Raw genomic sequence first — 16,941 nt, forward strand, 5'->3', positions numbered from 1 at the left:
CACATATATATATATATATATATATATATATATATATATATATATATATATATATGTATATGTAAAAGGCAAGAAAATCAGCTTTTTGCAAAAAACACTGATAGTATCACAACCAGTTCACAGTAAATTGACCCCAAGAGAGTTTAGAGAAGTTTCAGAGACTAAAAGGGTTAAAGTGGTACTCCACCTCTAGAGATCTTATCCCATATCCTAAGATGTCTGATTGCGGGGTCCTGCCGCTGGGAACCCCCCCCCCCCCCCCCCATCCCTTCTGCAGCACCCCCTGTCATCTGGTGCATGGAGCGAACCTGATGACTGGCGATGCAGGGGCCGGAGGCTTGTGACATCACGTCCCGTCTCCTCGTGACATCACACCCCGCCCCCTCAATGAAAGTATTTGAGAAGGAGACGTGGTGGCGGCCACGTCCCCTCCCAAAGACTTGCATTGAGGGGGCGGGGCGTGGCGTCTTAGGCCTACGGCCCCTGCATCGCCAGTCATCAGATGACAGGGGGTGCAGCAGGAGAAATCGCGGGGGGTCCCAGTGGCGGTATCCCTGCGATCAGACATCTTATCTCCTATACTTTGGATAAGGGATATGATGTCTAGGTGCGGAGTACCTCTTTAAAGGGACTGAGCTGCAGGGGTCATTGTCTCTTCATTGTAAACAATGTTTTCTGTCCGCTTAAAATGAGGAGAAAAAATTGCTGCTTGGGTGGGATAAGAGATGGTCATGAGAATCCTCTCACCTCTTCACATATATATCACTCATCTTCTCTCCAGTGACGCTTACATCATCCAGGATAACGTCTTTTGTGTTCCAAATAATGCAACGTAAGTAGAACCTGTTGGTAAGAAAGTTTATTATAAATAAACATGGTGTGGAATAAGAATCTGCTGGAATATAGTGAAATACAAAGTGAAAAACAAATCCAGAAACTCCCTAACCATCAGACAGGACACGGGCCTGATAGTGGCCACATAGTGATTAGGAGCGTTGTATCGTTTCCTCAAAAAAAAACTCAGTGGGCAAAAAACACAAGAGTGTCGGATTTTTACTAGTGGGAAATGTTGTTTCAGACTTGCAGGATTCCACCTTATTTACTATGGGGATCACAGATTTACAAATCGGGAACATTTTCTGACCAGCTTTTTCTAGGTGGAAATTTCCAGCCATTTATTTACATGATTTTCTGTGAATTCAATAGTAAATAGGTCGGGTTGTGAAACCACATCCCTTTCTGGCCCGGCCACGCCCCTTTTGTGACAGATCACGCCTCTTTTCGGCTTTTCCCAGTGCAACGTTGGGTTTGTCAGATTTTCCTGACGCACACTGTCGCACACTGGCATAGACTGGCGCAGACATGTCGCAGACACTCTGCGCCAAAATAACCCGACAAAAACTGGTCGGTTTCAGCTTAGTAAATGAGCTCAGTTCAGCCAAGGGTGCATGTATTAGACATTCCTCGGGCAGCATGTGTCAGGATCCGGACTGGTATGCAGCGAGGACACTGGTGGTGGGTCCTCTGTGTCAGTGAGGTGATGGCGTGGGCCGTACCAGGGGAACGGAATCTAAGGGGTTACTGGTTTTCACCAGAGCCCGCCGCAAAGCGGGATGGACTTGCAGCGGCAGGTAACCCCCAGGTCGTTCCACCCGATAGTGACTCAACCCCAGCTGACAGCTGAGACAGGCGCGGTACACAGGGACAAGGCAAGAGCAAGGTCGGACGTAGCAGAAGGTCAGGGCAGGCAGCAAGAGTCGTAGTCAGGGGCAACAGCAGAAGGTCTGGGTGCACAGGCTTGGGAACACACTAAAACGCTTTCTCAGGGCACTAAGGCAACAAGATACGGCAAAGACAGGAAGGGGAAGTGGGTTTATATATGAATGGGAAGTGATTGACACTGATTGGGCCAGGCACCAATTAATGGTGCACTGGCCCTTTAAATCTCAGAGAGCCGGCGCGCGCGTGCCCTAGAGAGCGGGGCCGCGCGCGCTGGGACGTGACAGCCGGGGAACGGGACAGGTGAGTGGATTGAGATGTGACCCGCGGGCGGGCGCGTCCCGCTACGTGGATCGCATCCCCGCCGGCAGTGACAGTGCAGCGCTCCCGGTCAGCGGGTCTGACCAGGGCGCTGCAGAGAAGAGAACGCCGCGAGCGCTCCGGGGAGTAGCAGGGACATTTTCTTTCTGACATTAAAAGCATGCCTGATCCTTCTTTTTACCCACTTTTTTCCATGAGTTGGGTAGCCCCTTCAAGGAAGCACGGATGATGTCATTTTACATACATGGAGAGTGAACATATATAGACAGAGGGTCCTTATATGGAGAGTTACATCATCAGAGCTTCCACAGGACTTTCTTCTGCGCAATAAATCCATCTGTATAGGGTGTATAAGAAGGAAGGCCATGGTGTAAATGTGAATGAGGATTTATTCTTTAAAGGGGTACTCCACCCCTAGACATCTTATCCCCATCCAAAGGATAGGGGATAAGATGTCTGATCGCGGGGGTCCCACCACTGGGGAGCCCCCCGTGGTCTACCTGCTGCACTCAGCATTTATCTAGAGCGTCAGGTGCAGGCTCGTGACGGCACGGCTACACCTCGCTCGTGACATCACGACCACGCCCCCTCAATGCAAGGTCACGGTCACGCCCCACCCTTGACGTCACGGCCATGCCCCCTCAATGCAAGTCTATGGGAGGGGGCGTGACGGTCGTCACGCCCCCTCCCATAGACTTGCATTGAGGGGGCATGGCCGTGACGTCAAGGGTGGGGCATGACCGTGACATCACGAGCCTCTGCCCCGCATCGCCAGTCATCAGGCATGGATCGAAAATGTCTAGGGGCGGAGTACCTCTTTAATTTCATTCTATTGTTATGTGGTTATTATTGTATCCCTATTTTTGTTTGCTCTTCCTTTTTTGACATTAAGGAGTGTTAGGTCTCTTCCCCTTGAATGTTTCTTTCTCGATGCTGGAGATGTATAATTCTAGACACACATATTTTTTCTTTAAATGAAACTGCTGTTGACCTTTAAGAAGACAGATGGTTACCATATATCCATGGGAAAGTTCCTATATAACCCAGTGCCACATGTAATGGGAGAGGATAAAGATGACACATGGTGTTTTACAAGATTGTTACTTATATGGATTGAGCAACTTCCTCATATGGCTTCCACCTATTCTGTGTTGTCATTCTTCCACAATCCATCATAATCCCCTTCTGTGTTACCCGATTTATATCATGATCTATGGTTGCCTTGTGCTCATTTTGTATCTTATCTATACAACAAAGAACATTTCCTTTTAGAATAAAAACCTTTTTTTTTTTTTTAAATAAAAATATATGAATAAACCCAGTCATAATCACATAGTAAAGTAAATCTGGAGGGAGGGGACAGAGGTGTCCGGAAAGAGGGTGACAAAGATGTCTGAAGGGAGGGGATAGTGGTGTCTACAAGGAGGGTGACAAAGGTGGAGGGGATAACAGTGTCTGGAGGTGGAAAGAGGTGTATGAAGGTAGACATAGAGGGAGGGGACAGGTTTACCTAAAGGGAGGGGACAGAGATGTCTGAGAGATAGAGGGTGTGGACAGAGGTGTCTGAGAGATAGAGGGAGTGGACAGAGGTGTCTGGAGGGAGGGGACAGAGGTGTCTGAAGGATAGAGGGAGTGGACAGAGGTGTCTGAGAGATAGAGGGAGTGGACAGAGGTGTCTGAGAGATAGAGGGAGTGGACAGAGGTGTCTGGAGGGAGGGGACAGAGGTGTCTGAGGGATAGAGGGAGTGGACAGAGGTGTCTGAGAGATAGAGGGAGTGGACAGAGGTGTCTGAGAGATAGAGGGAGTGGACAGAGGTGTCTGGAGGGAGGGGACAGAGGTGTCTGAGGGATAGAGGGAGTGGACAGAGGTGTCTGAGAGATAGAGGGAGTGGACAGAGGTGTCTGGAGGGAGGAGACAGGTGAAAGGAAAAAAATGTCTGGAGGGAGGGGACAGAGGTATCTGGAGGAATGGAGGGAGGGGACAGAGGTATCTGAGAGATAGAGGGAGTGGACAGAGGTGTCTGGAGGGAGGGGACAGAGATGTGTGGGGGATAGAGGGAGTGGACAGAGGTGTCTGGAGGGAGGGAACCGAGATGTCTGAGGGATAGAGGGAGTGAACAGAGGTGTCTGGAGGGAGGGGACAGAGATGTCTGAGTGATAGAGGGAGTGGACAGAGGTGTCTGGAGGGAGGGGACAGAGATGTCTGAGGGATAGAGGGAGGAGACAGAGGTGTCTGGAGGGAGGAGACAGAGGTGAAAGGAAAAAAGTGTCTAGAGGGAGGGGACAGAGGTATCTGGAGGAATAGAGGGAGGGGACAGAGGTGTCTAGAGGGATGGGACAAAGGTATCTGGAGGGATATAAGGAGAGACAGAGGTGTCTGGAGGGAGGAAACAGAAGTGTCTGAGGGATATAGGGAGTGGACAGAGGTATCTGGAGGGATAAAGGGAGGGAGCTGAGGTGTCTAGAGGGAGGGGACAAAGGTATCTGGTGGGACAGAGGGTGGGGACAGAGGTGTCTGAGAGATAGAGGGGGTGGACAGAGGTATCTGGAGGGATAAAGGGAGGGAACAGAGGTGTCTAGAGGGTGGGGACAAAGGTATCTGGAGGGACAGAGGTGTCTGAGGGATAGAGGGAGTGGACAGAGGTGTCTGGAGGGAGGGGACAGATGTGTCTGAAGGGGCATTGCGTGAAATGATTTGGAGCTGTGCATGGATCTGTATGTAGAATTTGTTAGAAACAATATATATCTATTGTGTATGGTCATTCTAAGGCCTGATGGCTTTATGCAAAAAATCCAACCTCATTACACAAAGGCGGCAAGATATTTACCTTGGACCGGATCATATAAACATTATCCTCCTGCCTTCTTAGTCATACCTCACATAAAATACATATTTCTATTGTTAGGTAATACCAATGTTATTTTTTATTTATTTTTTGCTTTTGCAACAGCAGCTTGGCATTGAGTGTTGTTACTTTGGTTAATGACAACCAGTATCCCTCTTTTATAGTTTTTCCATTTCCCCATTTTATTGCTCTCACTCTACACAGCTACACTACCCTATTTCTACCATCTACATGTATAAGATCATATATCCTGATTAGATCAATCAATACCAATGACATCTCTCACTGAAGCCTTTACTACATGTCTTCTTTGCAGTAAGTAAATGTGGGATTCTGTATTAAATAGAAGTTAGCAATTCTTTTCCATACACAATAATATAAATCTTACCTTTTTGCCTTTCTTGGTGTTATATTAAATGGCGGACCCGGTGGTCCAAATGACTTGGGAAATATGTCCACCCACATCTGTAGTTTTCCCTGAAAAACACAAAACAGATACCATTCATGAAAAAGGAAAATGGATAAAGCCCAAGGAGATTATAGAAACATAGAATGTGTCAGATAAGAACCATTTGGTTCATCTAGTCTGCCCAAAATTCTATGAATAGTCCCTGGCCCTATCTTATATGAAGAATAGTCTTATGCCTACCCCTATCTTATATGATGATAGCCTTATACCTATTCCTATCTCTATCTTATATGATGGATAGCCTTATGCCTTTCCCTATCTTATATGAAGGATAGCATTATATGTATCCCTATCTTATAAGAAGGCTAGCCTTATTCCTATCCCTATCTTATATGAAGGATAGCCTTATATGTACCCCTATCTTATATGATGATAGCCTTATACTTATTCCTATCTCTATCTCATATGATGGATAGCCTTATACCTATCTCTATCTTATATGAAGGATAGCCTTATACCTATCCCTATCTTATATGAAGGATAGCCCTATGCCTTTCCCTATCTTATATGAAGGATAGCCTTATATGTATCCCTATCTTATAAGAAGGCTAGCCTTGTGCCTATCTCTATCTTATATGAAAATAGTCTTATGCCTATCTCTATGTTATATGAAGTATAACCTTATGCCTGTGTGGTGGCCCAGTACAGGAGTTGCACCTCTGTACCCTCTGACTCCACTCAGTGACCCTTGCTCCCCCCTCCCTTTACCTGTGTTCCATAAATATTACTAAGTGCCTATGTTATTCAATGTAATGTACATATATTGTTATATACCTTTAAGTAATGTTGGTATGTGTTGTAACCAAGGAAGGTACCAGTGACCATGTGACCACAGGGTGACCAATGGGACCCCTCCAGAGTCTCCCCCATATAAACCCTGGGTGGAGCTAGTTCAGTCTCTTAGTCTCTGCTCTACTGAGTGCAGCAAGGTTAAGTCCTGAGAGAGAGTATCTGGTGTCCCGAAGAGGCCCAAAGCCTACCACGCAGCCATGCATCCACAAGTATACTGCCCCACAGGTGTCCCAGCGAGCCCTGAGGTCTCTGAAGTCACTGGTATCCTCCTTGAGCCTGGCTAAGCTGTCACCTGTCTATCTCAGTAAAGCTGCCATTGTTCCGTAACTTGGTGCCTAGCCCAGGATCCAGCGGTATACCTTCGGGTGGTGAAGAGGTTAAACCAAGCCCTGACACCACGAACACATGAGGTTAATGCTATCTGCTCCTAGAGTAATAACATCTGCCCTCATCACACCCATACCACAACTTTTGGCATCCTACGAACATGGTATGGGTGTGCGCCTTATGCAGAAAGTACCGCCCCCCCCCCCCCCCCCAGTCTGAACTGTCTCCATTATTGCCGAAAATTTGCACCCTGATGCAAAAAGAAATTGCGCCAGAAAGTGTACAGGACTTTGTCAGTGAAAAGTGTTTATTCCGAGGCGCTTGTGAAATAGAAGGGGAGGTGAAGAAAAGTCTGTTATCTGCCGACCATGTGTAAAATTCGGTCCGAAGCTTTGCTGAGAAACAAAGTGCTGGCTGTACCTGAAAGGGTTAAAGATGTGCGAAAATGTCCCGCACTGTTCAACGTTCCCTGGGCGGGGAAACCATGTTGCTGTATCGAATCCCAAGTGGAACTTGAAAGATCCGCCCCTTATTGCTGGGGGAGAGGAAGTCAGCGATGCACCGCTGACGCACTTCCGGCTGGCGGCCATTTTCCCAAAGTCCTGTATAAATGACACAGCGCTGCTGCACCTCTTAAGATTGCCGGAAGTCTGTGAGGTGAGCAACATGGCGGAGCAAGCAAGCACAAGGTCGGAGAATCCCAAGATGGTGTTCCGAGGCCCGGAAAGTCGCCGTGGCGCACGTTTGAATAGCTGGCAGATCGTTTGCAGAGGATCTCCATCAGGGTCAAAGAGGCCTATCTCAAAGTCCCGCTGCCCAAGGACGATGTAGAGTGGCCAGCAACTCCGGCGGAAGGAACGTCAGCATCTCCCAGAGGAGCGTCGCCGGTGAGGATGTCCCCTCATCACCGGACCTGGGGGATCCTGGGCGGAGATCCATACAGAGGAGTCAGAAGTAAGTACCCCGGCTGAGGCCGCTTTCTCTACCCCTTCTTCTACCCCAGCCCAGAGCAAATGCCCCAGGTCCAGAAGTCTGCAGCACGCTCCTTGTCACCACCGCTGCCCCCGAGGCTATTTGGCGATGAGTCCACTCTGATCCAGTATATGAGAGAGCATCTTCTACCCCTGCCAGGGAAGACCCATCCCCCAGTTCCAATGGCCCAGTCCGAGAGGGCTAAGAGAGAAGCCCAGGTGGCCCGAAATAGTGGAGGAGATGAGGGCACAAAGAGGAAAAGAGTATGGGCCAAAACCATTACCTTATGAAGTGCACCAAGCGCAGCAACAGGACACAAAAAGCCTAGAGTCCCTGCATATTAGGATGCTGGACCACCCCCGAGAGGGAGAGCCACCTCTGGAAAGGTGCAGAGCTACAGTTATAAAGTTTGGCAAAGTGCAGGGGTTCTGCACCCTCATGGACTGTCAACATGAAGGAACCCTCCTTGTGAATAGACGTGCAGTTAAAATGGACTATCTCCCAACCGAAATGCATTCTCTGGAGAGCGCGGAGATTGTGGAATACACTCCAGTTCAAAGCGTGAGAGGAGAGTGAGTGGCAGCAGTAACATATATTTCCCATTGACTTGCATGGGACTCTAAACATAAGCCCCGCCCCTGGCAAATGGGGGTAAGTAAGGGTTAAATCACCTATCCTATGTTTGTTGTTGACATATAAGTAACATGTGTGCCAAGTTTCATGTTAATATCTTATCTTATCTCCGTTTGAAAGTTTTTGTGGAACGTACACACATACATACATACACACATACATACACACACACGTTGAGTTTTATATAAATACACTAGCTGAGTACCCGGCGTTGCCCGGTTTTTCCTTCCTAATCCTTTTTGGGGAGGAAAATAAACAAAGGAGGAAGCTTTTGACTTCATATGCAGTCCTCACATATTGTTGTCATATCCCAACCCCACATCCCGACCTTCTATCCCGACCTCCTATCTCGACCTCCTGTCCCGACCTCCTATACCGTCCTCCTATCCCGTCCTCCTATCCCGACCTCCTATCCCAACCTCCTATCCCAACCTCCTATCCCAACCTCCTATCCCATCCTGCTATCCCGTCCTCCTATCCCGTCCTGCTATCCCGTCCTCGACTTCCTATCCCGTCCTCCTATCTCGACCTCCTATCACGTCCTCAAATCTCGAGCTCCTATCCCAACCTCCTATCCCGTCCTCCTATCTCGACCTCCCGTCCTCCTTTCCCGTCCTCATATCTCGACCTCCTATCTTGACCTCCTATCCCATCCTCCTATCTCGACCTCCTATCCTGACCTCCTATCCAGACCTCCTATCCTGTCCTCCTATCCCGACCTCCTATCCCGTCCTCCTATCTCAACCTCCTATCCCAACTTCCTATCCAGACCTCCTATCCCGTCCTCATATCCCATCCTCCTATCTTGTCCTCCTATCCCGACCTACTGTCCTGACATCCTATTCCGACCTCCTATCTCAACCTCCTATCCCGTCCTCCTATCCCGACCTCCTTTCCCGTCCTCATATCTCGACCTCCTATCTTGACCTCCTATCCCATCCTCCTATCTCGACCTCCTATACAGACCTCCTATCCCGGCCTCCTTTCCCATCCTCATATCTCGACCTCCTATCTTGACCTCCTATCCCGTCCTCCTATCTCGACCTCCTATCCCAACCTCCTATCCAGACCTCCTATCCCGTCCTCATATCCCGTCCTCCTATCTTGTCCTCCTATCCCGACCTCCTATCCCGACCTCCTATCCCGACATCCTATCCCAACCTCCTACCAGACCTCCTACCCGACCTCATATCTCGTCCTCATATCCTGTCCTCCAATTCTGTACTCACTATTCTGCTGGTGCAGTCACTGTGTACATACATTACATTACTCATCCTGTACTGATCCTGAGTTATATCCTGTCTTATACTCCAGAGCTGTACTCACTATTCTGCTGTTGGGGTCACTGTGTACATACATTACATTACTCATCCTGTACTGATCCTGAGTTATATCCTTTATTATACTCCAGAGCTGTACTCACTATTCTGCTGGTGCAGTCACTGTGTACATACATTACATTACTCATCCTGTACTGATCCTGAGTTATATCCTTTATTATACTCCAGAGCTGTACTCACTATTCTGCTGGTGCAGTCACTGTGTACATACATGTAAAATACATGTATAGTGATATGAGGATTACGTGGAAGACGTAAGAAAAAACCCCGGCTTGAGATTTACTCAAGTGTTGAAGTTTATATTATGTTCTTTCTTTTTTTAAGCCGGCTGAACAAAAACATTATGTAATAAGAATGAGGAAAATTATAGTAAATCTACAAGGGGGTAATAAATCTGTACAGACGCTTGTAAAATATATAGGACTGGGGAATGTTACAGATGTTGTGCCAGTGCACCTGCCTCGACCTCCTCACTGTGGCTCCCACCATCTTGTTATCAGGTGGATGAGGGGGGGGTGCTGTCTTTGATCTTGGTGAGTATTACAATGAGGTCCTCTGTATCTGTGTCCCTCAGCTTTATAATGGGCATTATAGAGGGTCTGTACCTGTTCTATATCAGGCTGAAGGGGGCTGTATAGGCTTCTTGTCTCGACATGTTCATACACAAGGGCCTGCTTCCGCAGGACATGTAGGGCGAGACGTTCTTCAGGGGGTCCCAGATGTGGATTCGAGTATTTACTGTCCTCTGCCAGAAAAAATAAATAAGGAAATTGAGTGATGTATCTTTTATTTCCTTATATACACCATTATTTCCTGCACTTAAATGGGTTATCTGACCATGAAAATTATTTTCAACAAGATATATTGGTAAATAAGGTTGTTTTATTACCTTTCCGTAGTTCTTCGTGCTTTCCTTCTTCCTTTCATACCAACTGTTAGCTCTGTTATCTTCAGCCCAACAGTCTAACTTGTGTATATCCTGTAATGGTTTTCCTCTTCCTGTATAAAGTACACTCTAGCTGGGAATTCAGCCAACTCTATCTTCCTCCCACTACACTTTCTGAAATATAACCCCTCCCACGAAGTGGGAGGGGTTATATTCCAGAAAGTGTAGTGGGAGGAAGATAACTAGAGTGTACTATATAAAGGAACAGGAAACCCATTACAAGATGTACACAATGTAGTGGGAGGGAGATACAGTTGGCTGAATTCCCAGCTAGAGCGTATATACAGGAAAACCATTTAGAGTGTACAGGAACAGGAATCCCATTACAATATGTACATAAGGCAGGACATTAAACTGGACTTACTGGAGGAGATTTATCAAAACCTGTGCAGAGGAAAAGTTGCCCAGTTGCCCATAGCAACCAATCAGATCGCTTCTTTCATTTTTAACAAGGCCTCTGCAAAGCGAAAGTAGCGATCTGATTGGTTGCTATGGGCAACTGGGCAACTTTTCCTCTGCAGGTTTTGATAAATCTCCCCCACTGTTCCTGTTTATGATCTAGCCAAGAAATCATCCAATGGTATTTCCCTCCTACTACATTTTCTTGACTATAACCCCTGCCTCATAGTGAAAGAGATTGGCTAAATTTCTGGCTAGAGGGGAAAGGAAGTTTATTGCAGGATGTACACCAGGAAGGACATTCCTGTTCCTGTGTACACTGTAGATATAAATTCACCCATCTCTATCTCCCTCCCACTACACTTTCTTGACTATAACCCAACCCATATACTGGGAATAAGATAGAGTTTGCTGAGTTAGTGGCTAGAGTGTACCGTACACAGAAAGGAAGTCCAATACAAGATGTACACCATGAAGGACATTAAACTGGACTTACTGTTCCTGTGTATGCTCTAGCTGGGAATTCACCCAACGCTATCTTCCTCCCACTACACTTTTTTTTGACTATACCCCTCCCACATAGTGAAAGAGCTAGAGTTGGCTAAATTCCTAGCTAAAGTCTCCTTTACACAGGAACGGGAAGTTCATAACAGGATGTACACCAGGCAGGACATTGAGCTGGACAGGACCGGTTCCTGTGTACACTCTAGCTTTGAATTCACCCAAATCCATCTCCTTCCCACTACACTTTATTGATTATAACAATGCCCACATAGTGGGAGGAAGATAGAGTCTGATGAATTTCTGGCTAGAGTGTACTCTACACGGAAATAGGAAGTCCATTACGGGATGTACACCAGGCAGGATAGTGGGCTGAAGAAAACTGAGCAAACAGATTGTATCAAAGAAGAAGGAAAGCATGAAGGATTGGCTGTAAAGCTCACCAAGGTCCAGAAGGCTGTACTCATGATTGTGGAAGGAAATCTTGTTGTTCTTGTAGACTGGAGGTTTGTGGTTGCGTTGTTTGGCAAAATGATGAAGTAGCTGGGAAGGCCGGAGTTGATCCCTCCACTGGTTAGGTCCAGAGCTAAACGGGGGGAAAAAAACATTTTTCTTAGGTATATCTTTTGGCCCTAACACAAAACCTGTAATAGGACCCCAACCTTTAGGTACATTTAGGTCCCCAAATGTGACATCTATCTCTACACCCCCTATAGGTACTTCCCCTAAAATGTATTTTTTATATTTATTTAACCCTTTACTTTTTTCTTTTTTTTTTTCTTTTTGAACAATATAATTTTTTTTACATTCTTAGATTTCTAAATGTGTTCCCACGATAGTAGCCATCCAAGTCTAAGCTATCCAATAGAGCGCAAGGACTCAACAAGTGAAGGGGGCAATTTATACACTCATTCCTCTCCATTCATTTATTTTGTCCTTCAAGTTTTTGACACCTATGTTCACAGACAGTATTTAGGTGAATTTGTTTTTTGTCATAAATGGAACAAAAACTGTTTAGTTTTTTTGTTTTTTTTAACCTCTTCAGGACATAGGGCGTATGGATATGCCCTGCATTCCGAGTCCTTAAGGACCGAGGGCGTATCCATACGCCCGTGGGAATTCCGGTCCCCACCGCTAGCCGGTGAAATCGTTCAGCAGGCATCCCGGCATATCACCCAGGGGGGTCATTATGCCCCCCCATGTCGGCGATCCCCGGCGTCAATGTTGGGATCGGGGCCCCAGGAGCGGCGGCGGCAACGACGAGGGACTGACCTCATGCGGCTGGATCGTTGGAGGTGAGTGACAGCCTCCTGCTGTTGCTTAGCAACAGCTCCCAGCATGCAAAAAGGGCATGCTGGGAGCTGTAGTTATGCAACAGCAGGAGGCAGACCACCACAACTCCAGCATTCCCTTATGGGCATGCTGGGACTTATGGTTTTGCAACAGCTGGAGGCACATTTTTTCTATGGAAAAGTGTACCTTCAGCTGTTGTATAACTACAACTCCCAGCTTGCACAAACAGCTAAAGTGCATGCTGGGAGTTGTAGTGGTGCATCTGTTGGTTGCATAACTACAACTCCCAGCATGCCCGTTGGCTGTCGGTGACTGCTGAGAGTTGTAGTTTTGCAACAGCTGAAGGCACACTGGTTGTGAAACTTAGAGTTTTTTTTTACCTAACTCAGTGTTTCACGACCGGTGTGCCTCCAGCTGTTGCAAACTACAACTCTCAGCAGTCACCGTACACCATGCACCGTACATGCTGGGAGTTGTAGTTTTGCAACAGCTGGAGGCACACTGGTTGTGAAACACTGAGTTAGGTCACAAACTCAGTGATACATAACCAGTGTGCCTACAGTTGTTGCAAAACTACAACTCTCAGCAGTCACCGACAGCCAACGGGCATGCTGGGAGTTGTAGTTATGCAACAGCTGGATGTGTCCCCCCCAATGTGAACGTACAGGGTACACTCACATGGGCGGAGGATTACAGTAAGTATCTGGCTGCAAGTTTGAGCTGCCGCAAATTTTCTGCTGCAGCTCAAACTGCCAGCGAGAAACTACTGTGAACCCCCGCCCGTGCGACTGTACCCTAAAAACACTACACTACACTAACAAAAAATAAAATAAAAAGTAAAAAACACTACATATACACATACCCCTACACAGCCCCCCTCCCCTCCCCAGCAAAAATGAAAAACGTCTGGTACGCCACTGTTTCCAGAACGGAGCCTCCAGCTGTTGCAAAACAACAACTCCCAGTATTGACGGACAGCCGTTGACTGTCCAGGCATGCTGGGAGTTTTGCAACAGCTGGAGGCAGCCTGTTTGGGAATCACTGGTGTAGAATACCCCTATGTCCACCCCTATGCAAGTCCCTAATTTAGGCCTCAAATGCGCATGGCGCTCTCACTTTGGAGCCCTGTCGTATTTCAAGGCAACAGTTTAGGGCCACAGTTTGGGGGTATCGCCGTACTCGGGAGAAATTGTGTTACAAATTTTGGGGGGTATTTTCTGCTTTTACCCTTTTTAAAAATGTAAAATTTTTGGGAAAACAAGCATTTTAGGTAAAAAAAATTTTTTTTTTTTTTTACATATGCAAAAGTCGTGAAACACCTGTGGGGTATAAAGGTTCACTTAACCCCTTGTTTCGTTCCCCGAGGGGTCTAGTTTCCAATATGGTATGCCATGTGGTTTTTTTTTTTGCTGTCCTGGCACCATAGGGGCTTCCTAAATGCGGCATGCCCCCAGAGCAAAATTTGCTTTCAAAAAGCCAAATGTGACTCCTTCTCTTCCGAGACCTGTAGTGCGCCAGCAGAGAACTTTTTACCCCCATATGGGGTGTTTTCTGAATCGGGAGAAATTGGGCTTCAAATTTTTAGGGGTATTTTCTGCTATTACCCTTTTTAAAAATTAAAATTTTTTGGGAAAACAAGCATTTTAGGTAAACTTTTTTTTTTTTTTTTTTACATTTGCAAAAGTCGTGAAACACCTGTGGGGTATTAAGGTTCACTTTATCACATGTTACATTCCCCGAGGGGTCTAGTTTCCAAAATGGTATGCCATGTGTTTTTTTTTTGCTGTTCTGGCACCATAAGGCCTTCCTAAATGCAACATGCCCCCCAAAAACCATTTCAGAAAAACGTACTCTCCAAAATCCCCTTGTCGCTCCTTCCATTCTGAGCCCTCTACTGTGCCCGCCGAACACTTTACATAGACATATGAGGTATGTGCTTACTCGAGAGAAATTGGGCTACAAATACAAGTAAAAATGTTGTCCTTTTACCCCTTGTAAAAATTCAAAAATTGGGTCTACAAGAACATGTGAGTGTAAAAAATGAAGATTGAGAATTTTCTCCTTCACTTTGCTGCTATTCGTGTGAAACACCGAAAGGGTTAAAACGCTGACTGAATGTCATTTTGAATACTTTGGGGGGTGTAGTTTTTATAATGGGGTCATTTATGGGGTATTTCTAATATGAAGACCCTTCAAATCCACTTCAAACCTGAACTGGTCCCTGAAAAATACTGAGTTTGAAAATTTTGTGAAAAATGGGAAAATTGCAGCTGACCGTTGAAGCCCTCTGGTGTCTTCCAAAAGTAAAAACGCGTCAATTTTATGATGCAAACATAAAGTAGACATATTGTTTATGTGAACCAAAAAAAATGTATTCGTAATATCCATTTTCCTTACAAGCAGAGAGCTTCAAAGTTAGAAAAATGCAAAATTTTCTAATTTTTCATCAAATTTACGGATTTTTCACCAAGAAAGGATGCAAGTATCGACAAAAATTTACCACTATGTTAAAGTAGAATATGTCACGAAAAAACATTCTCGTAATCAGAATGATAACTAAAAGCATTCCAGAGTTATTAATGTTTAAAGTGACAGTGGTCAGATGTGCAAAAAACGCTCCGGTCCTTAAGGCCAAAATGGGCTCCGTCCTGAAGGGGTTAAAGGGGTTGTCTGGGAAACAGAATAGGTCCTACCTTTCCTGCTCCCCATCGCTTCAATTTTGCTCCCTGGTTGTCTCAGAAGTATACTGTTCTGAGTTGGGAGGAGGCCAGTGCTTGTCTCCTGATCAGAAATAGGAAGTCCATTACAGTTTTTGCCATAAATGGAACAAAATGGCATAAATGGACCAAAAACTGTTTTGTTTTTAGTTTTTTAAAGGGTTTGTCTTGGGAACAGAATAGTTTCTATCTTTCCTGCTCCCCATTGCTCCAATTTTTCTCCCTTGTTGTCTCAGAAGTATACTGTTCTAAGTTGGGAGGAGGCCAGTGCTTGTCTCCTGATTAACGTATATGGGCAAAACCACACTCACACCTGATGTCCAATAGCTGCATAATGTTGTAACGACGTTGGCAAAATCATGCATCCATTGGAAATTGCGTGTGGGTGTGGTTTCACTCAATGCGCGATGATTGGGACAAGCACCTGCCATCTTCTGTTTCACAACAATGTCCCTTATTTATGGCTCACAAGAAGGTCTGGGGTTTTTTTGCAACTTTTTTTGCTTGTTTTTTTGTTTTAATCTAAAAAATGTTATGCAAAACAACGTTTGCTGTAGAAAAAAATAAAAGAATGGAGGAAAAATTTGTAACAATAAAAAAAACATTTTAAAAAGGCAAAAATTGGATCAAAAACTGACCACATGGGAGAAAAAACTGCTAATATTTTCAGCTTTTTTTCTTCTTTAATAAAAAATGTCTATTATTTGAGACTGAAAACTGTGCACTGGGCTTTAAGCTGATCATATGTACTGAACACATGTAGGCCAAACTGGGTTGATGAATTCATAGGGCTTGGCCACCCATGTTGGTGGCCTTCCGACTCCCCCACAATGACAGATGTTCGGGGAAAGAAGGGTTGTGCATACTGGATTTAAATTGCCCAATCCACTTGTATATGGGAAGATAGGGAGAGATAGTCAGCCTGATAAGCCGTCAGCTATCTTATGTATGGCCAGCTTTACAGTAAATGCTCAATTGTGATATAACTAGACATCATTGGGATCAGCCTATTAATTCTGAGAGACCTTAGACCTTCCTGGCCTTTAGAGAAGCACCTAAGGGAGAGAAGATTATTTGGTGTCATGAGTATGGTCCCATTATCCAACTTATTGGAGAACTTGACGTCCACAAGAAAAGATTTTGACTGGAGGCCAATATACATTTATAATTCACGAGAAGACATGACGAGGAGAAAATACTTTAACATTGGGGTACATACATGCAATATGTTTGTGGTATGCCGCATCGAGCCCCATATTTGGAAAGAAAACGATTCTCTAGATCTATCACAGTCTCCCCAATCTTCTCATCCTTCGACATCATGTCATAGTCGTAGAGGGTGATCTTCAGGTCTTTCTCCAAGGGCAAAGTGCAGGTCAGCTCAAACATCCTGAGGGACAGAAAATACAGTAAGTAGGCCTTCTAATAGAGTCAGACTGCATGATCGAATAGACAGACGAGGACTGAGACACTGACAGCTGTTCCATGTGTAAAAATGGTAGCAGCCATTTTTGTCATTACTTTCCTTTCCCTGTGGAACCAAAAAAAAATTGCTTTTTTAGACTATCCACCTTAGGGCCTATTGCATGTCGAATTCTGGATTGTTGAATTTTGGCCAAACAGTTAATCACACCATATTGACAGGTTTAAGAATCCCCCATGGTTG

At 45.6% G+C, this 16,941-nt stretch overlaps 1 protein-coding gene across 3 annotated transcripts in view; it reads right to left on the reverse strand.

Moving 5' to 3' along the window:
- DYSF (dysferlin) overlaps positions 1 to 16,941 on the reverse strand; it is a 438,078-nt gene that overhangs the window by 15,974 nt on the left and 405,163 nt on the right. For all 3 annotated transcript variants that reach the window (XM_056552799.1, XM_056552788.1, XM_056552789.1), the window contains 5 exons: positions 16,495 to 16,665; positions 11,709 to 11,851; positions 10,025 to 10,164; positions 5,275 to 5,363; positions 748 to 843 (listed from right to left, as the gene is read on the reverse strand). In XM_056552799.1, the coding sequence (XP_056408774.1) occupies positions 748 to 843; positions 5,275 to 5,363; positions 10,025 to 10,164; positions 11,709 to 11,851; positions 16,495 to 16,665 (639 nt within the window). The remainder of the gene's footprint in view (positions 1 to 747; positions 844 to 5,274; positions 5,364 to 10,024; positions 10,165 to 11,708; positions 11,852 to 16,494; positions 16,666 to 16,941) is intronic.

This window comes from Hyla sarda, chromosome 1 (assembly GCF_029499605.1).
Source record: "Hyla sarda isolate aHylSar1 chromosome 1, aHylSar1.hap1, whole genome shotgun sequence".
Classification (NCBI taxonomy): Eukaryota; Metazoa; Chordata; class Amphibia; order Anura; family Hylidae; genus Hyla; species Hyla sarda.